General features: G+C 42.3%; 1 protein-coding gene across 2 annotated transcripts in view; it reads left to right on the top strand.

Moving 5' to 3' along the window:
* The window catches only part of HLF (HLF transcription factor, PAR bZIP family member), a 48,499-nt gene extending 23,093 nt beyond the window's left edge, over positions 1 to 25,406 (top strand). The window contains exons 3-4 of one of the 2 annotated variants that reach the window (XM_006125142.5): positions 17,639 to 17,859; positions 21,278 to 25,406. In XM_006125142.5, coding sequence (XP_006125204.1) covers positions 17,639 to 17,859; positions 21,278 to 21,496 — 440 coding nt within the window. In that variant the 3' untranslated portion in view covers positions 21,497 to 25,406. The remainder of the gene's footprint in view (positions 1 to 17,638; positions 17,860 to 21,277) is intronic. The other variant, XM_006125143.5, reaches the window with a different exon arrangement.
* Positions 25,407 to 27,356: the final 1,950 nt, after the last annotated feature.

Below are 27,356 nucleotides of genomic sequence, written 5' to 3'. Positions count from 1 at the left end.
AACACCTTTGTTGGTAGACAGGTCTTTTTCCAGTTTCCTGAGTAACCTATTGATTATTTCTGACCTAGAGAGTGAGAGAATGCAAAAATAAATAAATAACAAGGGAAAGTCTAAGTGCAAGAACCAGATGGCAGGATAGTCAGCGTGGTTCTCCTTTCCTATTCGGTATGATGGTGTATGTTAACAACAACCACCCTTTCTTTCTATCTTTCGTAGGCATCACCTTATTTTACAAACAGCATTTTAATTAGACCTTAGCAGGAAGTATTATGCCCATGTTACAGATCAGAAAGCAGAAGCATGGAGAATTACACCAACTTGCCAGGGTAACACAGCCAATAAGCAGCAAAACCAAGATTAGCTGGCCACAGTCCTAGCCGTTAAACACATTTGAAACAGGTGTGAAGATCTTTCAATAGATTTTTTTTTAGAAGTTATATCAAGGAGATATGCCAGACAAACAAAGTGTTCCGTGAGTGTGTAATCTTGTCTAGGTGCAGTGTATGCACATAAATAGATCTAAGTATGAGGAAGCATACTCTTTTTTTTTTTTTTTTTTTTTTTCCCCACCACTAACTAGATTAAGATGTACCAGAACATTGAATTGTGTTTCTGGAAAGACCAAATATATAGTGGCACAGAGCACCTTTCTCATTGTGAGACAGACTCCTATAGTTCTCGTACCCTGTTACTCTTTAATTCCATTTAGTGCAGTTTTTGTGTTTCCTTCTGCATTAATAAAATGAAGTTTAAGAAAAAAAGTGGCATATGTCTCCATTAAAAAATAAACACTGTTTTAAATTAAGCCTCTTGCTTACCCACGAATTTTCTTATATTCAAAACATAGAGGACGTTTAATCCATATGCCTGCATTTACAAAAAAATGAAAAAAAAATCTAAATGTCAGACAGCAGAAGTGATCTGATATGACAGTTGCTGTGGCAACACCACCTACTTCATGAGAATTGGAGTTCATAGGAGTGTAAAAGGTAAAACCCACATGATTTTGCAAGCACTCTTTAATCTCAGCACTCAGTGTACAAAATATTCAGAAATGGTGCATTATGTACCATGAATTCTCAACCTAAGGTCAAGAATAAGTTTCAAAAGATTGGTAACAATCTTTCATTTCTTCAGTTAGACCCAAAGGAGGTCCCACAATTATCTTCTGGCATAGTATGAGATCACAATGTAGAAAAGTTTGAAAATGAATGGCTGGACTTGCTCAAGAAATAACTCCATAGGCCTGTGGATCTTTCGTTCGTTCTGTCTTTTGTTCTTTCTTTAGCTCATGCCTCAAAATGAGAACTCAAGATTTCAACATGAACACCTTTATTTTCATTATTAATTTGAATGAGAATTGTTTGTTGCCCTGCTACACATAATTTTAAGTGCAGTAGAAACCATTTGCTCTTGTTAGAATTTCTTGAAAGCCTTCAATCCAAACACGATGATACTTCATTGTGTTGCTGCTAGATGGCTTTCCCAGTAGAAGGAAGAGGGATTGTCTTGCCCAATATTCAATGACATAGTAGTTCCTTTTTCTTACATTTCTTGTATAAGGCTGCTCATTTCCTTCTGCATTAGATGTACCATCAAAATCCACATTAAGCAGCCTCATCAAATGGGTAATTGGTGAGCCGTGTGGAGAGTAATTTCTTTTGGGGACAGTCTGTTCTTTTTGGAATTTACCCTAAATATCATTCTAGTATGTTCCATCTAATCTCAAAACCCTCTTAGCCTACTGTGCTATTAATGCACTTATGCAAATTGTAAGCAAAGACTAGACACTAGACACATTCTCTCTCTCTGTCTCTCTCTCTCTCATATATGTATATTCTTTAGCTGCAAAATATAAAATAAGAATACAAGACAAATTCTGCTTCTCCATATCTCCCGTAGGATGTAATTGGTGGCAGAATTTGGGTCATTACAGGTACAGTATTTTCCATGCAAGAGTGTCCTTAACTGAAATTGAAGGAAAGAAAATTTACCGAGTCACTAATTATTCATTGTTTGGAAGAGATGTGACTAGAGTTGCAAGGTGTCCGGTTTTGAACTGGACAGTCCAGTACTTGAGCTTTCTGTTCGGGAAACAAATTGAGAAAATATAAATTAGAAAATAGAAATGTCCGGTATTTTCTTAATAAGATGTAATGTAGTTTGTGATGTAATATCAAGTGTGTCCAGTATTTCTGATTAAACCATCTGGCAAAACTAGACGTGACCACCTCTATTTATTTCTTTTGTAATTTGATAATCATTTCTTACAAATAAGCCTAGGTAAAGTGTCTGTATTTTTGGCCATGTAACAAACACAGTTTTCATGAGTAACAATCCTTAAACTAAAGCCAGCACAGTTACTAAGAGTGCAGATGAGGAAAGGAAAGATCTGTGGGGATCTATAACCTTCTATCCAGTGGTTCCCGCCCTACTCCCCATGCTTAAAGGCCACGCCAGACCGATACAGTTAATTTACTTCAGCTACGCAAATGCAGTAAAGTCAGCAGGGGCTGCTCTCCCATTGATGCTGGCTACTCTTCTGATTTTGGCGAAGTATCAGCATTGATAGGAACATGCTCAGAGATTGATTTATTGCATCTAAACAGACGTGATAAATTGACGACTGGTGGATTGATCACTGCAGCGTCAATCCACCATGTAGTGTAGACAAGGTCTTAACACCTGTTAGTGATTTTAAGAATTACCATTAACTACTGGCTGTGGGAAGGGGATGGACAATACATTCTTTTTAGGGATGTAAAGGGTTAACTGGTTACCTGGTAAGCATCACGCATACCAGCACACTTACTGGGTTAACCGACGGCCCGGCCTCGCTGGAGCAGCCCCACATACCAGTAGTGTGGTGCAGCGGGCCCAGCTGGGCCACAGGGAACTGTGTTTGTTAAATCAGTTCCCTGCCTGTGGTATGGTGGGGTGGGCCCAGCCCAGCTGGAGCAACCCCCCCTCTCTCTACCCCATCTGCAGCATGGTATGGCAGGCCTGGCCCAAGCAGCCAGTGATGTGGCAGGTCCGACCACGCTGGAGCAGCCTCCCGCCCAGCTGGGCCCATCGTGCCATGGGTGGGAGTGGCCCCCTACCTGTGGGATCCTGGTTAAATGTAATGCTTAACTGGTTAACTTTTTAAACGTTATTGTACATCCCTAATTCATTTTGTGTGGCTTTGCATTCGTGACAGGGCAGGGTTTTTCCATGCCACTGGAAACCTCCCTCTGCAGACTTTGGAGAACACACAGCCAGTGAGGTGACCAGATGCCCGTAGGTACCACAATTAGTGACTAGCTACATGAGGCTACCTGAGTTGTCTTGCTCAGTGCAAGATGCCTGTCCTGGATGTCCATTAGCTAGTCACTCATGATCACGAGGACAATAAATGAAAGGAACAATACAAGGGGAATATGAGCAGAGGTTGGAGTCTGAGGTCAGGTCTACACTATGTGTGTGTCTGGACTACATGACTGTCGATGGAGCCATGTAGATGAGTTTACTTGGCAAAGGGAAATGAAATGGCGATGTAAATGAAGCGGCGATTATTTAAATAAAAATGGCCGCCGTGCTGTGCCAATCAGCTGTTTGTCGGCAGAGCGCGGCAGTCTAGACGGGGATCTGCCGACTCCAGAACCCTTCGTCGGCAGATCCCATATAAAGGGTTCTGGGGTCGGCAAATCCCCGTCTAGACTGCCGCGCTCTGCCGACAAACAGCTGATTGGCACAGCACGGTGGCCATTTGGATGTAAATGAAGCGGCAATTATTTAAATTGCCATTTCATTTCCCTTTGCCGAGTAAACTCATCTGCATGGCTCCGTCGACAGAGCCATGTAGTCCAGACACACCCCATGGGAGAAATTTGCCTTAAGATATGAAACTCCACCTACAAGAATTGTGTAGCTGGAGTCGATGTACTTTAAGCTGAATTTCTGGGGTGGCCCCGTGGCAGGAGTTTGACAGGAGAAACTATCCCTTTGACTTCCTTTACCTTGCTACTCCATGGAGTACTTGGGTCGATGGGGGCACCCTCTACGTTTGATTTATCATGTCCTTACTAGACCCACTAAATCAAACCCCGGAAGATCAATCTCTGGAGCATCCGTCTCCGGGTAAGTATAGACAAGGCCAAAGAGAACTCTGGACTCTAAGCCCAGGACATTTTTGTCAGTAACATGAACTCTACCTGAGCCCTGGTGGTGTGCTTGATTTCAATTTTGTAGTGCCTGTTAGGGGTTCTTAACTTCATGTGGTATTTTTATCAGTGGCGTAGCGAGGGGGCTGGGTGAGGCAGTTGGGGCTGTGAGCCAATTTAGTCCCTCTCCACTCTCTGTGTCTTTCCTCAGTTCGCCTATTCCTCCTCTGCTTGCCACCAGCGGCTGGAGCCTCCTTCCTACTCCTCAGCCCCCAGCCCATCTCTGCCAGTGGGTTAGTGCGTGTGGGGGCCTGGCCCCAAACTGGAGGGGGCGGGGGAACACGCAGTACAAGCTTGCCCCCTCCTCCCAGGGCTGGGCTCAGCCGCGTGCCAGGTTTGGAGCCCCACCGCGCAGCGGCAGTGGAGGGGGGACACAACACCTTCGTTATGCCTCTGGTTGTTATCATAGGAGAAGGGCTCAGGGAAAGTCCCTTGTTTTATGGGTTTTGTTTGTTAAAGTTGGGGAGAGCTTCTGAAGGGACGGAAAGCAGACGTTCGGGCCTAACCCTTTCTGTTGCCCCAAAGTAAAACGAAATATGCTGCCCCAGCCTTTTCCTTAGGGAAGGAAGGAACAATTGTGCCTTTTGGACTTGAAAACTTGCATATCATCCCGGTATTTGCAACAACGAGCCCTCCCCCTCCCCCCAAACTGTACATGTTTGTGTGGCCAGAGAACATCCAGCGACTCAAAGGGAAACACACCCAGGTCTAATGTAAAGTAGGGATGTAATAGTATAGTCAATAAGCTGATAAGCAAAAGCTTTATAGGTTAATGCTATAGACGATACGCATTTCCCCTCTTCCAGTAAATTTTTAGCAGGCTGGCCAGCAGCCCGGCTCAGTTCTGACTCATGCCGTGTCGGGAGCTCAGCCTTCCCTGCCCCCCCGCCCCGGGACAGGGGATGCTGACACCCTGCACTGCTGTTTCTGTAGTAGAGGCAGCAGTGCAGGGCGACAGGCAGCTGGTCCACAGGCACCCTGTGCTGCTGCTTCTGATATAGAGGTATATAGAGCAGCATTGGGTAGCAGGGGGCTCCTCAGAAGTATGCAAAATCATCCATATGTCCTCTCCTCATTGCTCCCCTGTCCTGCCACTCAATGCCACTGTTGGCTAATCGGGCATGTAACTAAATAGTCTAGCAACCCCCTCCATGCAGTGTTTGTAACATGGCCTTCTGAATAGTAAATCAGCTGTGATCCCCCTCAATCTGTGTCTGCACTGGGCTTTTCTGTGGCATCTCCCCCAGTACAGTACCGCTAGAGGGAGCAACTTGTGCAGGCAGACCACAGGTAGGTTTTTTCACTGTGGTGGGATGGTGGGAGATTTGCTTGTGCTACTCGTAGTCAGGCAGGCTTGTGACAGGGTGAATTCATAGAATCATAGAATAATAGGACTGGAAGGGACCTCAAGAGGTCATCGAGTCCAGCCCCCCGCCCTCAAGGCAGGACCAAGCTCCACCTACACCATCCCTGACAGATGTCTATTTAACCTGTTCTTAAATATCTCCAGAGAGGGAGATTCCACCACCTCCCTTGGCAATTTATTCCAATATTTGACCACCCTGACAGTTAGGAATTTTTTCCTAATGTCCAATCTAAACCTCCCCTGCTGCACTTTAAGCCCATTACTCCTTGTCCTGTCCTCAGAAACCAAGAGGAACAAATTTTCTCCTTCCTCCTTGTGACACCCTTTTAGATATTTGAAAACCGCTATCATGTCCCCCCTTAATCTTCTTTTTTCCAAACTAAACAAGCCCAGTTCATGAAGCCTGGCTTCATAGGTCATGTTCTCTAGACCTTTAATCATTCTTGTCGCTCTTCTCTGTACCCTTTCCAATTTCTCCACATCTTTCTTGAAATGTGGCGCCCAGAACTGGACACAGTACTCCAGCTGAGGCCTAACTAGCGCAGAGTAGAGCGGCAGAATGACTTCACGAGTTTTGCTTACAACACACCTGTTGATTCAACCTAGAATCATATTTGCTTTTTTGGCAACAGCATCACACTGTTGACTCATATTCAACTTGTGGTCCACTATGACCCCTAGATCCCTTTCTGCCATGCTCCTTCCTAGACAGTCGCTTCCCATCTTGTATGTATGGAACTGATTGTTCCTTCCTAAGTGGAGCACTTTGCATTTCTCTTTATTAAACCTCATCCTGTTTACCTCTGACCATTTCTCTAACTTGCTAAGGTCATTTTGAATTATGTCCCTATCCTCCAAAGAAGTCGCAACCCCACCCAGTTTGGTATCATCCGCAAACTTAATAAGCGTACTCTCTATCCCAATATCTACATCATTGATGAAGATATTGAACAGTACGGGTCCCAAAACAGACCCTTGAGGAACTCCACTTGTTATCCCTTTCCAGCAGGATTTAGAACAGTTAACAACAACTCTCTGACTACGGTTATCCAGCCAATTATGCACCCACCTTATCGTGGCCCTATCTAAGTTATATTTGCCTAGTTTATCAATAAGAAAAGCAGTTAGAAAGTGGGCACTGCCATTGTCACAAGGAGGCCTAAGTACACCAACACTGTTCAGATGCTTCATGGAGGATCTGTCTGCTTCCCAGATACCTGTGGAGAAGTCATCTTACTGCAAAAAAAAAAAAAAAAAAAAAAAAAAAAAGCAGCAGGGAAAGAAAACCTTGGAGTTTGAATGTTTGTCTCCTAGGAGATGGAATCTTCCTGCTTGTAACTCCCAACCACTTATTTTGGAAAAGGGAAGAGTTGGGCTAATTTTCTGATTGGGTCGTTAGAATGTATTGTTGTTTATCACTGAGGTACATCTGTACTGCAAAGAAAAAACAACGGCACCATGTCTCTGAGCCCATGTCCCTTGACCCAGGCTCTGACGCTGCGATTACACTGCAGTTAAAAACCCGTGGGAAGGCTGTAGCCCCAAACCAGAATATCTGCAAGGCAATGAAACAGCCCTGAGAGCACAAATCAACCGGCACAGGCCAGCCACAGAGGTCCAGTTGCAGGTTAGATGTACCTGGAGAGTCTGCATGGCAGGTTTTCCTTTGCAGTCTGAGGCCCTATTGAGTCAAGTACTGTACGTGCACATAATAAAAAGACAGTGGGTAAGGTTTTCAAAAGTGCCTAATTCCCTTTTTCAAAAGAGATTTAGGCATCCAAGTCTAAGTGACAGTAGTGGAGCTAAGTCACATAGCCTATGTTGAGAACTTTAGCTAGTCTTGATCCCAGAAACCTTTAGTCTATATAAAATCGTGCCCTGTGCATAGGCGTGGGATTTTATTTTGCAAGGTAATGTAGTCTAATATAGGCATAGTGTATATGTTATTTGCATACACCTCACACAAACACTGCTAAAAGAACACTACTAAAGTTACAAAGTCAAGTGTTCAAAAGTTAAATTGCCTGTTGTCACTATATATTTTAGAGAATTTGTCTGTTAGCATTTAGGAAGAGTTCTTGATCAAAGAGCTAGGATCACGAAATCCAGTATGCAGCTTCCTCTTATCAGAACGTATAGCAAGGTAAAGGTTTGGTTATGCCAGGAAAATGGGATGTGCCTGGAATGGGATTGCTTCTCATAAAAGCAAACAGAAGAGACTAAATCAAGTACAATCCTCAAAATTGACATAACTGAATGAATGTTGAAAGAGATTGAACCAAAGTGAGCCTGAAAAACCAGATGAACCTGGAACAGGTTCTCAATAAACCTTACAGAAAAGGGAGAAATCTGGAGAAGTGCTCTGCTTTGGCACAACTAAATACATGTTTAAGGTTTGAAAACTAGAAGAAAATGTTATTGGAAACCAAATTGACCATAGCCCTTTTATATTAAAATATAGCTAAGGAATGGAAATAATATTGGTAATCACAGAATTTACATTGATGCAAATGAAAATTAAAATTGTATTTGTCATGAATAGCCAATAAAAATATTTGGGTTTTGGAATCCAGGAGATTAAATATGATAGCATGAATAGATATGGAAAAAGGTAAATGTAAGTAATTAAGGGGTATTGTTATAAGTGGTTATAAAAAGGGAAGTATGCCCCTTTTACAATTAGTGTGCCATTCGCAAAAGAACTTAAGAACAGCCATACTGGTTCATACCAAATGTTCATCTAGCCCAGCATACTGTATTCTGACACTGGCCAGTGCCAGGTGTTCCAGAAATAATGAACGAAACCGCTAATCATCAAGTGATCCAATTCCTTGTCGTCCATTCCCAGCTTCTGACAAACAGAAGTTAGGGAAACCCTTCCTGCCCATACTGTCTAACAGCCTTTCATTGGCCTATCTATCCTCCATGAATTTATCTAGCTCTTTTTTGAACCTTGATGTAGTCTTCAACTAATCACCATCAAAGTATCATTAGAGAGAGGATTATATACCCATTTTTCTCATCCAGGGACTGATCACCCCTGAATGCTCCATTTCATCTTAGAACGTGTGTATAAATGCAGTGTGCGGTATAGTGTCTGCTTATTTAAACTCATTATTTTATTTTAAAGGGTCTTTAATTCTCTTATGCATATGCCATTCACAGTCCGCCACTCAGTTAAATGATCTGTAACTGCTCTGGATGCTCAAACCTTAGAGAGTTCGATTTGGGTCTGTTCCTTATACTTACACTATGAATTAGACACAAATCAAGGTTACATTGTGTAGCTTCATTTCATCTCCATCCCCTAAACTTATGCGTGTGCATTATTGTACAGTATTGTCATATAGTGCCTAGAGATGAAGTATATTCTATAGTGATTCTTTAAGAACTCAAATGCAACTCACAAACACCACTTTGTCTGACATTTTTTGTGTTTGTTTACTCGTCGGTCTTTTCTTAGACTATACTAATGTTTTAGGAGTCTGCCAAAGTGGCTGCATTGGTCATTCAAGAATATTCTTCCTTTGGAAAATTTTAGTGATCAGCTCACAAATACATATTATATAGGATTGGGATGTAGGAATGGCCACACTGTATCAGATCAATGATCTAGATCAGAGGTTCCCAACTTTTTCAAGCATATGGACCCTTTTTCAATCTATTAACATTTCACGGCCCTCTCTCCTTAAGGGAGGGGGGGAAAATAAAAGAAAAAGAAAAGTGGGGCACGATCCTTTTTTTAAACTTCCCACGGACCCCCTGCAGTACTGTCGCAGACTAAAGTTTGGGAACCGCTGGTTTAGATACACTGGTCTCCTGTTGCTGAGAGTTGCCATCATAGAATAGAATACTAGAACTGGAAGGGACCTCGAGAGGTCGGGTCCAGTCCCCTGCCCTCACAGCAGGACCAAGCACAATCTAGACCATCCCTAATAGATGTCTATCCAACCTGCTCTTAAATGTCTCCAGTGATGGAGATTCCACAACCTCCCTAGGCAATTTATTCCAGTGTTTAGCCACTCTGACAGGGAATTTTTCCTAATGTCCAACCTAAATATCCCTTGCTACAATTTAAGCCCATTGCTTCTTGTCCTATCATCAGATGCACCTGAGGAAGCTATAAAACCCCTATAATAATTATATACAGTAATACACGCAAGGGTTGCTCCATATAACTTTCTCTTTTTCAAGAAAGCACTATTAGTGCTAATATAAATGTGAGGATAAAGTTTAGTTTCTGTTAATATCCTGTTTTTAGCTAGCAGCTATGTTAGTGGGAGATTGCCCTAAAGGTTCCTAAACGTTCCTTTCATTTTTCTTCCTACATTCAGCTAGTTTATGAGCTCTGTCCAGATTGCTACTTTATGGAGCTGTGTGCTGATCTTATCTATGGGATGAAAGAGTTAATGTAGAAGTAGCCCACCGATTCAGCTGGGAGACTCTGTGATTTGCTGTTAGAGAACTACCCCCCAATGGCTAGACTGCTGCCAAAGGAAAAGAAGGCTTGGAAAACATATTTACACTGCAGTGTTGTTCTCTAGAACAGCTCTGGGAGGAGATTGTATGACAGTTTAACTGACAGACTGTTTTATAATTGATAAACCTGATGTATGTTTTAGGTTGCAAAATAAATTCCGTTAACTGAAAGTACATAATCTGTTTCTGCTGGGCTCCTAACAGTTGCATTGATACCTCCTGCACAAATGTGTTTTTTTTTTTTTTAAACCCCTACTAGATAAACTACAAAAATACTTGTTTCAAGACAATGTCCTTCTCTCCCTTTTTCATATACATTTTCCAATCTGCTTTAGCTTGGGAGGGAGGGAGAGAATTTCCAGAAAACTGAATAGGTTTATTATTGCTTGCAAATCTGAATGACTTGAAGTTATCTGACCAGCTGTACCAACATAATTAATCATCTTGGTCCCACTTGGGACCCCCAGGCTCTCCTCCAATACAAATAATAATAGGAAACCACCACCAAGAGACTCCTCTGAAAAGGTTCTTTCCACTTCTACCCCTTGTGTATAATGCTGGATGTGTTTCCTAGTAGTTAGGCAAGGGGCTTTGTTCCCGAGTCACGTTGTGACCAGGACCATTGTACATTATCGCTTTGAAATTCAATTTCCCACTCTCTTGGGTGGGGGTAGGTAATAAGCAGCCCACAGGTTGGATGTAGTTTGCTAGGGATAGTCACTGGTAGGCTGGCTGGCTGCATCATTTACTTGTGCCTCTGCAGGCGCGGCCACTCGCAGCTGCCTTTGGGTACGGATTCCAGCCAATGAGAGCTGCGGGAAGCTGCACGGAACAGGACCTCACTTCCCAACATTCCCATTAGCCGGGAACAGTGACCCGTGCCCAGCAGGAGCTGCGAGCCGCCGTACCTGCAGGCGTGCAGTAAATAAAGTGCCAGTGGAACTCCAGGGGCTAACCCTGGTGAACCGGGTCTGGGCAGCTTACCACTTACTGCCTACCCCTGCTCTGGGGATATAAAAATACTCTCCCGTCTGACAGGTTGGGGAAGCATAGTTAATGTTGGCAGTGGCAAAGCTTGTGGCTTTCTAGCACCTGTTTGGTGACCTAAGTGACAGAAGTTGCTGGCCTCAGTCCAGTTCCCAGTGTGCAAGCATCCACGCTGCCACCGCATTTGGCTTCCCCCCTATATGAATGCTGTTCTGTTTTCCTGCTCGTAAGCCTATTCGACCATCCTGAAAAACTTCCTGCCATTGCTAACGCCTGCCGTGGCAACATCGGAGGGCTTCATGAAGACAAGGAGTTGGTGGCCGCTGTCGGTATGAGCCAGGCATGAACTTGCCGGGAGCAGGTTTAAATGCCACCGTTAAAATACAAAGAGCCACTGGAGCTCTGTCTACAGTAGCATGTGCAGTGTGGCTCTGTCCCAGGGGGAAAGCTTTCCCCCAAAAAAGCTGATGTGTTGACGGTTCTTTTCCTTCTAAGTCAGGGTGAGAGAAGCCACTGGGCTGCATAAGGGGAAACTTCTGCTGCTTCCTTTCCATTGTCCCCAGCTTGCTTCCGTCATGGTCCTTTAGGGCTGGATTTCCAAGAATTCTGTGCTCATCCGTTCCCGTTTCAACACCTCAAAGAATTGGCTTGATTTTCAAAAACACCCAACTTCCACTGGCAACAAAGGGCACTGAGCATGTCTGAATATCTGACCACTTCACTGAGATGCCTAAATGGAAGCTGGTGTGTGTGTGGGGTTTTTTTTTTATTTGTTTAAAGAAATGTGGCCCCTGTTGTCAAGGACTCTGGCTCCTCGTGTCCAGCAGTGAGGTGCTTTGTTTGCCTGGCCTTCGCCTGTGATACCAGTTGCATTCTCCTGGGCTGACCGTTCCTGCACCGCAGCCTCTCTGGTGTATTGACCAACTCTTTCGCTGGATGTTGTGACAGCTGCAGAACTCGCTGGTGTGGGGATTAGTCAGCAGCGAGGCACGTGACCTTTCGATTGCTGCTCTCTCTTGACGTACCCCCGATGGGGAGAAATTTGATGCATAAAAATAAGTCCCTGCACAAACTCTGCAGAGGGATCTGAGTCCAAAGTGCCGTGCAAACAGAGAAAAGAAGGTAGCGTGACGAGGAAATACGAGCCCGCATACTGTACATTTTACAGTAATAGGCACTGGATCCAAAGCAGCCCACGCGATCGTATTAGGTTACAACAAGTTCCAGCACTGCGTAGATACAATGGCCATTAGCCAGTAAACTAACAAAGACAGGTTTCTGGCTAATGTTATTGGCAACCACAGATTGAATAAATACAAAGATGCAGAGTGCCAGGAGTTGCTTAATATTGGACAGAGAAGAATAGATTTTCCTCCCTCTTGCACGTACCTGTTAACTCCATTGACTTCAGTGGAGTTGCTAATTTACACCAATGAGAAGGGAGTGCAGAACACGGCCCTGTGTAGTGGTAAATAGCTCACAAAGAAGTGGTCCGTAGATGCCTAGATGTTTTAGGTACATCTAAGGACATGTGGACAGCTTTATGAATGAGGTCTGCATCAGCTCATGCATCCGCCTAAGTGGAGTTGTAGAATCAGGGCTTGGTGTTTGGCTCCTCTGAATCAATGCAAGTGATTGTATTTGTGTAGGCAGAGGGGAAGTATCTTAAGCTGGTCCAAACGCTTTTTGTCCCATAAAGTTTTCACCTGAAAATGCTGAATAAAAACCAAACTTTTTGGCCACAATCTTTGATGGAAAAAACCTCAATTTTCTGTGAATCCCAGATACCTTTTGCAAAATATTTCATTTTGCTGAAGTCAATATTCTGCCAGAATCAGTTTTTATGGGAAAAAAGTTGCATGTGTGTCACAATAACTCATAAGGAATTCTATTATTTTTTAATTCACACAGTGTTTCCAAATCTTTGCTAGAATTATGTATTGTTGTTTTAAAATACTGCATTATAAACATACAGAAACACATTTTGTATCTCAGGGATTTGTTTAAGGAAGGTGCAGTGATTCAGCTGCTAACCTGGGATGCTGGATATTCAGGATCAATTCTCTGGTCTGCCACAGTTTTATATGTGACCTTGGTCAAGTCATATAATGGCGGTGTCTTAATTCCCCTTCTGTAAAATGGGGACAAATAGCATTCGAGTGCTGTGAGTTTAAGACTATGAGGTGCTTATAAGCTATGGTAAAGCATCCATATAAGTACTGCAAATAGATACTAGTGTTTAATCCATGGATTGAACAGTTCAGAGTTCAGAATTATTTAGAACCACAATTTTGATTCAGATTCATTAGAAAGCTGTGGCCATTTTCAAAACCCACTCTGTTTTTGAATATCCCTCTTCCTCACCAAAAATAAGTATGAAAAAGTATTCACAGTTATGGTTTGGGTTAATTTAATATAAAATTTGCAAGATCTAGATGTTAGTGTTTAAAAATATCTTTCTGCTCTGTTCTGACAGATGTATTAACATCAAAGGAATATGCCTGTATTTAATCAATTAAAGAAGCCTATTTCTGCTCCTCCCATATGAAATTGGCTGTCCATTTAAAATATAGCTATAAACAAGTGGCTTTGGTTTGAGGAGTTAAGCTGCTTTTTTTAAACCATAATGTCTTAGACAAAAGTGATTTAATTAAAGCTGTTTCAGACTGTCCTGCGTATCTTGAAGAACCTTTCTTCTTGACATTTTTTTCAAGCAGACCAAAAATCCAGTGTGTTTTTTTCCATTAAGCTTTTAACTTCATTTTGCTTTACTTGCTCAAAGACATGGGACTTGAAATTTTCATCGCTGTGTAAAGAATAAAGAGATCCTCTAATCATACATCACTGTGAAAAATCAACTAGCATGGATCTCTGAAACCGAGTAGAACACTACTTTATAGCAGCATGTATGCTATATGCAACCTCTCATGATTTTTATGCTGGAACTGTCGTTATTAGTGGTAGATTTGTTAGGAAGGGGTGCTAGGTGGTGGTTACCTAGGGATGTAAAAGATTAACTGGTTAACCGCTTATTGGGGTAACTGGTTGGAGGGGGGGCTATTCCGGAGCAGCCTACAGCGCAGGTCAGGCCTAGCTGGAGCAGCCTGCGGTGCAGCAGGCCCGGTTAACTTTTTTACCAGGATTCTTCATCCCTACTGTTACCTATGTGGTTGTGCGCTGGGCTAATTTTTTTTCTGGTCTTGTTAATGAACCACGGTAGGAAACCATCTACTTTTCAACAATGGGATGGCAGCAGTGTGCTATGTCCTTAGAGAGGGAGAAGGAAACACTCCACTGTTGGTAGAACATTACTTCCTGAATGGTTTCAGATTTCTTTCTTGTTTTAATTACTTTGATCCAATTTTTTTTCTTCCCCCGAGTCCATCCCAGCCTTTCCTAGAATCTGATGTTATTGGTGCTATTTTAAAATGTGTACTACTGAAGCCATGCATGCTTACTGAGAGTAAACTCTTGTTTTACGCATTTTCCCCACAATATTATTAGGCTATGTCTAGACTGCGCCCATTTGGCACAAGAAATATGCAAATGAGGGGAAGTGTGGAATATCGCCATGCCTCATTTGCAAAATTAATGAGTCTGTTTTTGTGCAAGAGGCTTTTGCTCAAAAAGGAGCTGTGTAGACAGCTCCCTTTTGAATAAGAACCTCCTCTTGCGCAAGAGCTGTTCTTTGCATTTTTTTCCCCACAAAAACAGAGCCTCATTAATTATGTGCAGTCTAGACATAGCTTTAGTGTTTATATCAAATAATAAAAAGGATGCAGCAGATCATATTCTTGAGTTGCAGGTAGAAATGACATTTAAAGAGATGATTTTAGGTATTAAGTTGCAAAGTAAATATGACAATGGTGTATAGAAATATGAAGATGTTATGAAAAGTACCGGTAACAGTATGTTAGTTAAGTTATTATGAAAGCCATTATATCTCTAACATCATAATATACTTTCTATATCAGTAAGGTCAAGAATGATGACTAACATTTTCAAAAATAGAAGCCCCTTAAGTTAGGCCGTTAACTATGAAGTCAATAAGATTTGCACTCCTAAGTCATTGAGATGCTTTTGAAAAATGTTAGCCCTAGGCACCTATGTATTTTTTTGTAACATTGGCTTATGTTACTAAAATAGTTTCCAATCAGAATGCTGCCCAAATGATGACTGCAAGATTGGCCCAGGATGAACGGAAGTCCATAACATTTTTTTAGTATGTGCAATAGGTTTCGTATTAGTAAAAGATGTGGACAAATTGGAGAAAGTCCAGAGAAGAGCAACAAAAAGGATTAAAGGTCTAGGAAACATGTGAGGGAAGATTGAAAAATTAAGTTTGTTTGGTCTGGAGAACAGAAGACTAAGAGGAGACATAACAATGTGCAAGTACATAAAAGGAGGGAGGGAGAAAAATTGTTCTCAACTTCTGAGGATAGGACACGAAGCAATGGACTTAAATAGCAGCAAGGGCAGCTTTGGTTGGACATAATGTCAGAGTAGTTAAGCAGTGGAATAAATTGTTTAGGGAGGTTGTGGAATTTCCGTCATTGGAGATGTGTAAGAGCAGGTTAGATAAACATCTGTCAGGGATGGTCTACATAAAATTTAGTCCTGCCTAGTTCAGGGGACTGGATAGACAATCCCTCGAAGACCCCGATTCTATAAAAATGCATCATATTAGCGGTTTACACCTGTATCGTTCCACTGGTGTGGCTACTCTGCTGTAAATTTCCCTAACGTAAATAGGACTGAAGAGATTGAAATCTGAGCAGAGGAAACGGGAAAAGACTTTTTTAGTCAGATTGTTTAAAACTTTTTTTATACCTCATAAACTCCATAAAAAAACATTTAGGAGGAAAAACTCTTTCAGTTAAAGAGTCATGCATTCTCCCCACCTCGGCAAAAAAGCAGTTATCTAGTTCTCACAGTAGCCAGCAAAACCCAGAAAGATGAGAATAAAAAAGGGGTATATGTCATAGAGCTGGACGGGACCTTGAAAGGTCATCAAGTCCAGCCCCCTGCCTTCACATCAGGAGCAAGTACCATCCCTGACAGATTTACCCCAGATCCCTAAATGGATTGAGCTTACAACCCTGGGTTTAGCAGGCCAAGGCTCAAACCACTGAGCTATCCCTCCCCCATGTTACAAACATAAAAACAAGAAGTTAAAACATTTTGTGGCCCTTCTCATACATTATACCCCCATGTTCTCTCCCCTTAGCAGGTTATTTTTAAGCCATCACCATAGTTCCTAATGTTTCCAGATACTTCCAGTGCCTTTCACTAATCAAATTTCACGATGGACCTAGACTTTGTACAGCCATAGTTCACGTTCATGAATGAGGTAGCTTTTAGGGATGTGAAGGGTTAATTGGTTATCTGATTGACCAATAAGCAACACTCTAAATGGGTAATGCTCACTGGTTCCAGTTAACTGGCATCCAGTGGGGGCTGCAGCAGCTCCCTCCCTGCTGCAGGCCAGGGGCTGGTCCACTGGCCCAAGGTACGAGCTAACCGGGCTACCGCCCGTGGCGCCCCATTGTAGTGGGCACCGCGCAGGGATGCCAGGTCGGGCGGGGGCGGCACTGCACATGCTCCGCGTGCCCAGGAGCGGGGCCGCGCATGTGCTGGGTGCCCGGGGGCAGGGCCACGCATGCGTCACGCTCCCGGGGGCAGCGCCAGGGCCCGGGGCACGCGAATGGCTCGGGCCAGCCTTGGTCCAGCCCCGCAGGGTCCCGCCACAGACAGGGGCTGCTCTTGTATGACAGCCCCCGTTCACTGAGAGCCCAGGTGCCCTGCAGGCAGGGGCTGCTCCAGTGGGGTGGGGAGCCAGCAGCCAGTGACAGACTGAGCCCGAGTGCAGGGCTTGGGTAGGAGTCCCATGGATTGGGACTGCTCCAGCCAGGCTGGCGCAGTCCCCAGCCTGGATCCCACTTAGTTGGTTAATGTTAGGTCAACCTAACATTTAACTGGTTAACAGCCCTACTAGCTTTTGCACCAGTCATTGTGTAGACCAGTCAGTTGACCTTGGCTAGGTAATTGAGGCCATGCATATTCAATGGTCAAACATTTTAGGAACCTTAAATGGTGTGTCCCCAACTTGAGATGCTGAACATTTGAACTTCAGCAGTGATGGGCACCTGCCCCTCCAGTTGGAGTAATAAGGAGTCCCATGCCGGGCACCTAGAAAGGGAAGCAGCCACAGTTAGTGGGTATGTCTGAAAAATATTGTCTCATGCCTCACTGGGGCTATCTAACCCTATATAAAATGCTTCAGAGGGGGAGCCGAGTTAGTCTGTACAGGATAAACTTAAAAAACAACAAATAGTCTGGTTGCACTTTATAGACTAACTATGCTGTGCCCATGAAAGCTCATGATACCATCTACATGTTTTGTTAGTCTATAAAGTGCTACCATACTATTCTATATAAAATGGATAGTCTTATACTTTAATAAACAGAGTTTCCATGAGTGTATTTGGGGCTTAATGAGTTATTGCTTGTATTATATTTTGAGACTCTCTAAAGTGCAAACGCAAAGATGCATTTATTTTTTTTTATTTTAAACCCCTCTTAAACTCTTCTTCTGTTTCTCTAGGTCAGATCTTGCCAACAAATCGTAACACGCCAAGTCCCATAGACCCTGAGACAATCCAAGTTCCTGTGGGCTATGAACCTGACCCGGCAGATCTTGCTCTCTCCAGCATTCCTGGCCAGGAGATGTTTGACCCTCGTAAACGCAAGTTCTCTGAGGAAGAGCTCAAGCCACAGCCAATGATTAAGAAAGCCCGTAAAGTCTTCATTCCAGAAGATCTGAAGGTAAATTGGAACTGGTGATCAGGCTGCTAGAGAACAAAATGTGAACGCTATTTTCCCCATGAATATTTGGAGCATGAGTCTCTTTTCATATGCTGATGTAAATCAGGAGTGACTCCCTTAAAGCCAGTGGAAATGTGCACATGAAAAAATTGATGTGAGATTGTGATCAGAGCAGGCCTGAGGGGAAGGATGCCTTTATGGTGAAGGTAACAGGCTGAAATGTAGCAGATCAAGATACCTTTCCCCAGATCTGCCAGAAACTTCCTATGTGACCTTGCACTAGTCACTTAAGCTCTCTCAGCCTCACTACCCCAGGTCAGGTCTACACTACAGGAGAAAGTCGACCTAAGATATACAATTCCAGCTATGTGAATAGCATAGTAGCTGGAGTGAACTTACCTTAAGTTGAATTTCCATGGCATCCTCACTGTGGGAGGTCGATGGGAAAAACTCTCCTATCGGCTTCCTTATTCCTCATGACCCCATGGAGTACCAGGGTCAACAGGAGCAGCATCAATGGTCGAATTTAGTGAGTCCTTATTAGACCTGCTAAATCAAACCCCAGAAGATTGATCTCCAGAGTATTCTTCTCAGGATGAGTGTAGAGCTGGCCTAAGTCTGTACAGTGATTAGTCCAGTGAGGTCCCTCATCTTATTTGGGATCTTTGTTATTCTTTATCCTCACTAGGGCAGAGACAGTAGGCTCTACAATATGCCACACTAATGCCTTAAGTAGGGTATGAAAGTGGATGAAATTCACCCAGAATGAATGGATATTGAACAGTTGTGTCCAATGAACAATGAGCGAAGCTCTCTCTGCTGTGCTCCAATCTTGAGGCTACCTTAATTCTCTTTATGACTAAGGACCAACAATGGGCTGAAACATCACTTTCCCTAAGTGGACGTGGAAGGGGCTAAATTAAGTCTAGTAAAACACAGTGGCTGTGTCTAGACTGGCAAGTTTTTCCGCAAAAGCAGGTGCTTTTGCGGAAAAACTTGCCAGCTGTCTACACTGGCCGCTTGAATTTCCGCAAGAACACTGACAATCTCATGTAAGATCGTCAGTGTTCTTGCGGAAATACTATGCTGCTCCCGTTCAGGCAAAAGTTCTTTTGCACAAAAGCTTTTGCTCAAGAGGGCCAGTGAGGATAACACAGTATTGTTTTGCACAAAAAAGCCCTGATGGCGAAAATGGCGATTGGGGCTTTCTTGTGCAAAAGCGCGTCTAGATTGGCACGGACGCTTTTCCACAAAAAGTGCTTTTACGGAAAAGCGTCCGTGCCAATCTAGACGCTCTTTTCTGCAAATGCTTTTAACGGAAAAACTTTTCCGTTAAAAGCATTTGCAGAAAATCATGCCAGTCTAGACGTAGCCAGTGCAGTGACTCCGAATCAAAAAGTTCAGGGTCATAATTTGACTTCCTTGAAGTTGTCTGTAATGTAGCTAAGGACAAACACACGCCCACACACAAATACATATACGTATTTAAATGTATAGTTTAAAATATATAATACACTTCAGGGGTGTGGATTTTTTTTAAAAGAATTGGCTGTTTAGGTAGGACCTACACTGTCACAGTGTTTGTACTTATTGTGCCGACTGCAGCAGTGTTTAAGAATCCTGTTCTCCAAGCATGCTTGCATCAGCACTCACGACAATTTCATCTCCTTTTTCTGGAGGTTGCCGAAAGTCACAGGCAAAGAGAACGTTTCAAGCTTCTAAGACTATAGGAGAGCAAATTAAAAAACTAACTTTAAATAGGACTTGACAGTAGCCCTCGGTCAGGGTTTCAAAAGTGAATTTGAAATGTTTTCTATTGCTACGTAAAAACACATAAACAAACAAACATGGTCTGCTCTGCACCCACCATTTGGCTTTCAGCTCTAAGGCACAAATACATTACCAAATTGTAGGGACCCCAACTGAATGATTCAAGGACATGCTTTACTGAAGACTTGGGCCACTTTATTTTTACATGGAAAACACTGTTGGCATTATGCAGCTTCCGTGAGGACGTAGCATAGTGCATGGCCTTGAACTGCTGTGGTTTCCCACCAGACAGATCTTTAGCCAACTGACGTGAATGGGAAACTTTCCAAGGACTGCAGTGGGCTTTGATCAGGCCCCACGTAGACAGAGAATGGGTACGTGTTTACAGTAGACTGATGGCATTAGAGAAAAGGTCTGTTACCATTTGCTATTTTTGTCCCTCAGGAAAGCGCTGTCAGGAGCAGGTGTCATCATAGTTAAAATGTCAAAAAAAATTCACATGTCAAGTTGTAACCAAACAATTTGTTACCGTCTTTGTCCAGAGTATCCCCAGCCTTGCTTTGTACCTATTTCCTGATACCATGTGATTACTGTGACAAATTCTGCTTGTAGCGACACCTTTACAACTCCATCGAGATCACGCCTGTTTGGGCTGTGAAGGGTCTGTCTATGTAAAGGCACTTAAGTCAGAAAGGTTACCAGGTGTAAGGAAAGTGGGAATTTGACCCCTAGTGTCAATTATCATTGAGAATCATTCTACACCAGGTTATATTTACGATTTATGCAGAAAGAAAAGAAAATTGCAATCAGAGGCGCCCTTGGAGTATTTCATGTCAGCAACTGAAAATGTAGGGTCCTCCGTGCAAGGAGGTTTTTGTGTTTTCGGCATGTGATGACTGGAGAAGCCAGGTGCTGGTTCCTAAAACAATCATATTTGGTTGTCCTTGGCTGTTAACAGGGTAACTGTTTCTGTCCTGGCATGAGAACTGGCTTTTGAGCTCTGGGGAGAGGTAAACAGATTAGGCCAGTCAGTTGTCTCTGGACTACACGTGATTCTGAAATTCCAGCCTACCCCTGCTCAGGCTGGATTAAGGGATTTGCCATTGCAGATTGTTAAAATAAAGATGGGTGAGGCTGAGATGGCACAATAATGAATTGCTTAAAGCTGATTTTTGTGGAGAGGAATGAGAGGAAATTGTAACCCAAGATTTAGGGTCATGGGTTTTTTTTGCTTTCTTTTTTTAAAAAGGGAGATGGGGGGGGGGGGGGAGTGTCCCATCTAAGAACAAGTGAATGGAGAATTCGATACACTGGACTAGGAATGTAACATCCTGTTTAATTAGTTAGTGATCGCTAGTGGTGGTGGTGTAGTGTGAACTAGGCTTTAAGTAAATAAGCAGGCCTAAAAGTATGCCTGTTTGTGAGACTCTTGCACATAGATTTAGTATTTGCCTCAGGAATTACTGATATTGTCACCAGTCAGTGGGATGTTCGAGTGAAAACAGCAGTGGCCAGTGAAATATCAATGGTAAAGTCACTTTGGAGCCTAGAGATTGCAGTGTGGTTAACAGTGGAAACTCGTGCCTCGAGGAGTTGTTAGTTTACCGAAATCTAATATCTTCTCTCTTTTTCTTATGTACTTAATGAGCAGGATGACAAATACTGGGCAAGACGTAGAAAGAACAATATGGCTGCCAAGCGATCGAGAGATGCCCGGAGGCTGAAGGAAAACCAGATTGCCATCCGCGCCTCTTTCCTGGAGAAAGAGAACTCAGCCCTTCGCCAAGAGGTGGCTGACTTACGGAAAGAGCTGGGCAAATGCAAGAACGTGCTGGCGAAATATGAAGCTCGGCATGGGCCCATGTAAATGGCGGTTCCCCTCTCCTTTCTTTTTTGTTGTGGGTTGGCATTTTAATAGATGGACAATGTGTTTCCTGTTTGATAGCACCACACCCAAACCAACCTGTCTGTCATCAGCACTTTACAAGAAGTAGAAACAAAATGGACTTACATTATTTTTCATTTGTGTATGCGTGTGTGTGCACATCTCAGCACTTCCCGTTTTTATGAAACCCTCTTCAAAGGGTGACACATTTTTACCTGGACTATTGAGAACTGCCATAGTAAGGTTTTTTTGTTGTTGTTGTTTTTTTCCGGTGCTGCTTCTGATTAGGATTGTTATGTTGTTCCAAACAGTTCCAGCCTCACAACTTACTTACAAAGATCCCAGAAAAACAAAAATAATAAAAGATAAATCTCAGTTTTCAAAAGTAACAAGTTATTGTTAAATTGTGTCTAATCAGAAAAAGTAATGTGCTAATGAAGTGCACAAACAATAATTCAGTGCAACACTACAGAAATATTAATTTATAAATTGCTTTTGTTGTATTTTAAGTTCTGGTGATAGCTGTCTTCAGATTTAAAGTGCTATTAGACTGAGTTAGCTCTGCTCATTATAGAGCCCATTATGACTTATCTATATCTACTAAGTTTCCTTTTATTTCCACAAACACCAGATAGGAGAACTACTAACAGTATACAGAGTGTGTATTTTGCACTGTCTGTACCTAAAGCAATAATCCTATTGTGCACTAGCGCATGCTGCCTGGATGTTCCTAGTGGACGTAGGATGAGTCCCCTACCTAGTAAGAGTTTTAATGTCTTATAAATAAAAGACCCATTGATATGAGCATGCTGAAAGCATCCCTGGTGTGTGTAAAAAAAGAGAGAGGACAATTAGTTGATACAAGAACAAAATTTAAAAGGCTCAAATCAGATTTGATGTTGAAATTAAAGGAGGTTTTGGTTTAGTTTTCATTTCTGCATTGTTCAGAGTCCCATTTTGTGATTAACTATTCATTTTTCCACTTTTTGTAATATATTTTCTGAGGATTATATCTTGCTGTTTTAAATGCATTTTTATTTAGTTAGAAGAGTCACTGTTTTGCAAACCCCACTTTTCCAAGCGACATTATTTTGAGCATGTCTTGAACTGATGGTTCTGAACTTTATTCTGTTTTCTCTATCTGCTCTTGAACATATGCTCTGTTACAAAGTGGACTTCTGAAAATGAATGTAAAAGACACTGGTGAATTTCAGAAGGCAATGGTGTTGTCATATACTGTGGTTAATCCAATCAATGTAAATGTTTACTATAGACCAAAAGAATAGATATTATAAAATGTATAAAGTTTATACAGAATAATTATAGTATGGGGTGTTTTGTACAGTATTTTTCAAATACCAATACTGACAGTGTATTTTGAAAGACATATTATATATAGCAAAGAAAAGGAAAGAGCTATTCCATGTTTAAAATATATAGGAAAGATATATATTCACTAATATTGTACAGAGAGGAAGTGCTTTGGGGTTTTAGAGGTCGTTAATATTTTAAATGTACCACTGACACATCAGCATGTTTTGTGCTTTAAATTAAATTTTTTGAAAGTAATATGGCTTGACAGAGTGCTTCGTATTACTGAAATATTAAGAGGCTTTATAGTTTTCCATTAGAAACATATAAAGAATCTGTCTGACACAGAAAAGCACAACATGGAGTTTAGTCAAATATATATTGGACGATGCAATATTTTGTAGAGGCAGAAAAATAAAGTACACAACAAAAAAATCTCATGCTTACTTCAATTCTGCTGCTGCTGCTAAAATTTGTTTCCATCTGAAATTCTTAATAGTCTTGTTCATTTATGCAGTTCATGTATTGCATACATTTATTTACATGTGAGGAAAATATGGTGCTACATGTTTGGCTCACAGTTTTCTAGGGTTTTTTCACTTTTTTTTTTCAAATAAAAAAGGTTATTCATTCCAGTAAACCATTGCTTACAGAGATTGTTACAAAGGACTAAGCATTTTGTTCTACATTAAACATATCCATTCTTTAATGGGATTTTTCCATTTTTCTTCCTCAAAAGTCACAGGATCTATTAATACTTGGTAGTATCCTGTGGACCACTAATTCTGTGGATTGCATGTCCAGGAGTTTCAGGAATGGTCAGAGTAGAAAGTCAATTATTGTCCAGTATGAACCAGATGGGATGTTTGGAATATTTGCCCTGACCGTGTTGTATACAAGTCAATATATCTACTGACCAGAAAACAAACTGAGAGTTTCAGGTTTTTTTAAAAGAAGTTATTTAGTGTGGGCAGGGTTCTACAAGATGCTGTTAATATGGACACACTGTAGCAAAGTGGCAATTTGCAACAGTACACTGCAGCTGAAGTTTGAAATAGCAGAAGTTGTGGTTGTGAAATCAGATGAGACATAAATAACAAAGTATTGGTAGTTTCCACGGTTGACACGATCATTCATCCACACAAAAAGGCAGCTGAGTAAATTTATAAATGAGCACTTCTGTCTTTTTTTAGGAGTGTGTGTATTGTGTAGCCACCCTACAAAAACAAGTGTGTCTCAGACTTTTTTGGGGCGGGGGAGGGAGAACAGGGGAACAAGGTAGGCTTTCCACTGTGTGCCAGTAGAGGTTTCTAGCAGCTACCTCATCTACCATCTCAAACACTTCTGAGTCTGTTCAGGTGCCTTACATATCTACAGGTTGAGCATACTCTTGTCAAGGCATGAAGGTTTGACAATGCATTTTGCACAACAAAACCAAACCATGTTTTCTGACTTGGAGAGACTCAGAATAATCCAGAAGGGCTGTGGAAGTCCAAGAGCTAATGATATTAAAGCAACACCCAGAAGCACTGCTAACACTAGAGTCATGTCAATCTTTACATTTAAAGCCACCATTGGCATTGTCATTTTGACTAGGATTGTCTGAAGCACCTAAAGGAGACAGGGGCTCCTCTTTTACAGCGGGATTTGGGTATCTAATGCATTTTTTTAAAACTGTGATAAACCTTCAAATATAAATTCTCAGCCTAGGATACATTCCCAGAAGACTTAACAATTTTTAAAACGTTTTTTAACCTTGGTTTTCAACTGATAAGAGCACTGTGTCGCGCATACTCAAGATTCTGTTGGGCCTTATTAACTCTAAAATAGTTCTTAAAGGTCTATCAAATTATATGGCATTTCAAAAGGATCAAACCATATCTTTACATGATAATCCACTAAAATCTAATAAGTAGACAATAAGCATTGGCTATAAGTTTGCTTGATGCTAGCCCTTCAGTCAATTATTGCAACTTTGAAAATGATTTATTTTTAAACAGTGGTATTGTTTTAGTTTCAACTCTATTCATATAGTTTCTATTACCTTAGGAATTAAAGGGGGAGGAGTTGTCTTCTGATGCTGTTGGCACTAAAATAAACAGGATAATGGAATGAAATTGCTGACTTCAATCCACAAAAGCAAGGAATTCAGAACTAAGGAAAACATTCTGGGCTGACACTTTCACTTAACTCATTCTGCTGTGCCTATCTATTGAAGCATTACTATGCTATGTAACAACACAGACACTGGATTGAGGCCCCTGCAAAATGGGATGAACTTCTTGCCTTTGTGGGTTTATCGGCCACTGATGTCACTTTAAAAATGATTGTGTGTGATTTATTAGTGAGTGAGGGGTGTGGGTCATTTTTGTTTTTTAAAACTTGGAAAAAATATTTAAACATTACAAGTGATCAACCATTGTATTTTGGGCAACACCACAAGATAGCATCTGTTTAAATACAAGTTTAACATATAAGATCAAATTAAATGTATGTCAGGAAATGGATTGCATCCTGTATGCTGCTCAGCCCAATTCTTTTTGTCTGTTATTCTTAATGTTTAATAAAACTTTTAAATTTTTCTTCTCTCAGCTGTATATTTGCTTTAATCTGTCCGATACTGGGATGGTCTCTTCTTCAGCCCATACACTTGAAGGTCTATTATTAGCTATCATTGGTCCTGAAGAAACAACCCATAACATGGCACATCTCCAAGGGCCTTCTTTTCAGTCAGTCTTAGGTCCATATACCAATTAAATTGCATGTAAAAATATCCCCTTTGCAAAACACTTGCCAAGCAGTTGTATAGTGCCAGACAACCTTCGAACATGAAGTTACTTTCCAAAAGACCCAATTTTTACAAGGGACTAAAAGTTACTAAATAAAGCCATCAGTTCCTGGATGTGCTGATATAATTGATACACCTCCTAAGCTTTTTGTGTTCCTCAGTAGGGCTCTTCTGGCTTCTGGCTGCCCTCAGGAAAAACAAGCAAGCAGGGCAGACTGCGGGCTATTTAAGAATCCCTAGGCTTTCCACAGTTACAGTACAGGTTGAACCGCTCTAGTCTAGCACCGTTGGGATCTGACCAATGCCGAAACAGAGGATTTGTTGACCCACGAGAGATCAATATTGTCTAGCAGCATTACCAACAGGTCCACTGCTTACTGGTCTCTTAGGCTATGTCTACACAGCAGCATTATTTCAGAATAACAAAGTCCATGTCTACACTACAGTTATTTTGACATAATGTTGAAATAACGTCGAGCTGGAGGACTTCTTACTCTGACTCCTGTGACCCTCATTGTAGGAGGAGTATGGGAAGTCGGGGGAAGAGTGCTCGTTCTCAGACTCCCTGCTGCGTAGACAGCGCCAAAAGAAGCTATTTCTACTTAAGCTACACAATTGACATAGCTCAAGTTGTATCGTGTTGTATCGCTTATCTCGGCGGTAGCCTTGCAGCATAGACATACCCTTAGAAGACGTTTAGAGGTAAATTAGAGCTAAATAACAGTACTGAACACTAAGAGCTAGGACTGGTGGCTGTAAACAAACTTCTCCCTCAGCTATTGTAGGGAGCGATTGTAGCTGAGGGAGACGTGCCTCTCCCCTAGCCAGGCAGCTCCATGCATAGCAGTCCTGAGTCCCTGGGCGGGGCTCGTTAAGCAGCTGTAGAGCCATTCTGCCACCCAGCTTAGAGGGAACAGTGGTGACTGGAAGACTTTTCTTCATAGTTTTTGATGCCACCTTTGCCTGGTGGTGACATGAGAACATTCGCGCACAACACACTACATGTACATTTCCCTGAACGTTTCCTACAGTGGCTGGGTAAATTTTCAACCAAACATGCCAATTTGTGGCAACCACTTTTTTTTTTTTAAATGGAATCCCATCATTTTACCAAGCCTTTCCTTTGGGCAGGTTTTTGAGGTCTCGGATGGAATCTCGGGGGATGGAGGGTGAGCAAGCGGCCTAGCTAATACCTTGGTGATTAGACAATTCACTTGTGACCTGGTTGACTCAGAGCAAAAAATTGATCCTGGTCTCCTGCATTCCAAGTGAATGATCTAATCACGAAGCTTCGGGCCACAATGTTTCTCTCTCTCTCTCTGGGTTTGCCAGCAAAGGCCTCAGTTTCAGCCCCATGCAGAACAAGTTGTGAAATCATAATTTCTAGTGAATTCATTTCCATACACTTGTACCTCTTTAACTGGGATTCCCTGGACCACGGATGTTCCTGGAACACAGAGCCCAGGAAAAAGGAAGTCTGGTGGCAGGGCAGGAGCGCTGTAAGGGGCACCGGCAACTCAGCCGGGAGCCCAGAGTGTGTGTGGGAGGGGGAAAAAGAGGATGGATGGCATGGCGAGGTGCTCTGGCCTCTGCGAAGTTCCTTGGCCCCAGTGGCTGGAAAGCTCAAACCTGGCCAAGGAGCTCTAACCCCAGGGTCAGCCAGGGAACTCTGGCTTCATCCTTGGCTGCGGCGCTCCGGCTGCATTCTGGCTCCAGCGGCTGGGAAACTCCAGCCCCAGAGGC

The sequence above is a fragment of the Pelodiscus sinensis genome, chromosome 20, assembly GCF_052426305.1.
Source record: "Pelodiscus sinensis isolate ZL-2025 chromosome 20, ASM5242630v1, whole genome shotgun sequence".
In the NCBI taxonomy this organism is placed as follows: Eukaryota; Metazoa; Chordata; order Testudines; family Trionychidae; genus Pelodiscus; species Pelodiscus sinensis.
The sequence above is the reverse complement of the archived record's forward strand: the minus strand, read 5'-3'. Positions and strand labels throughout refer to the sequence as shown.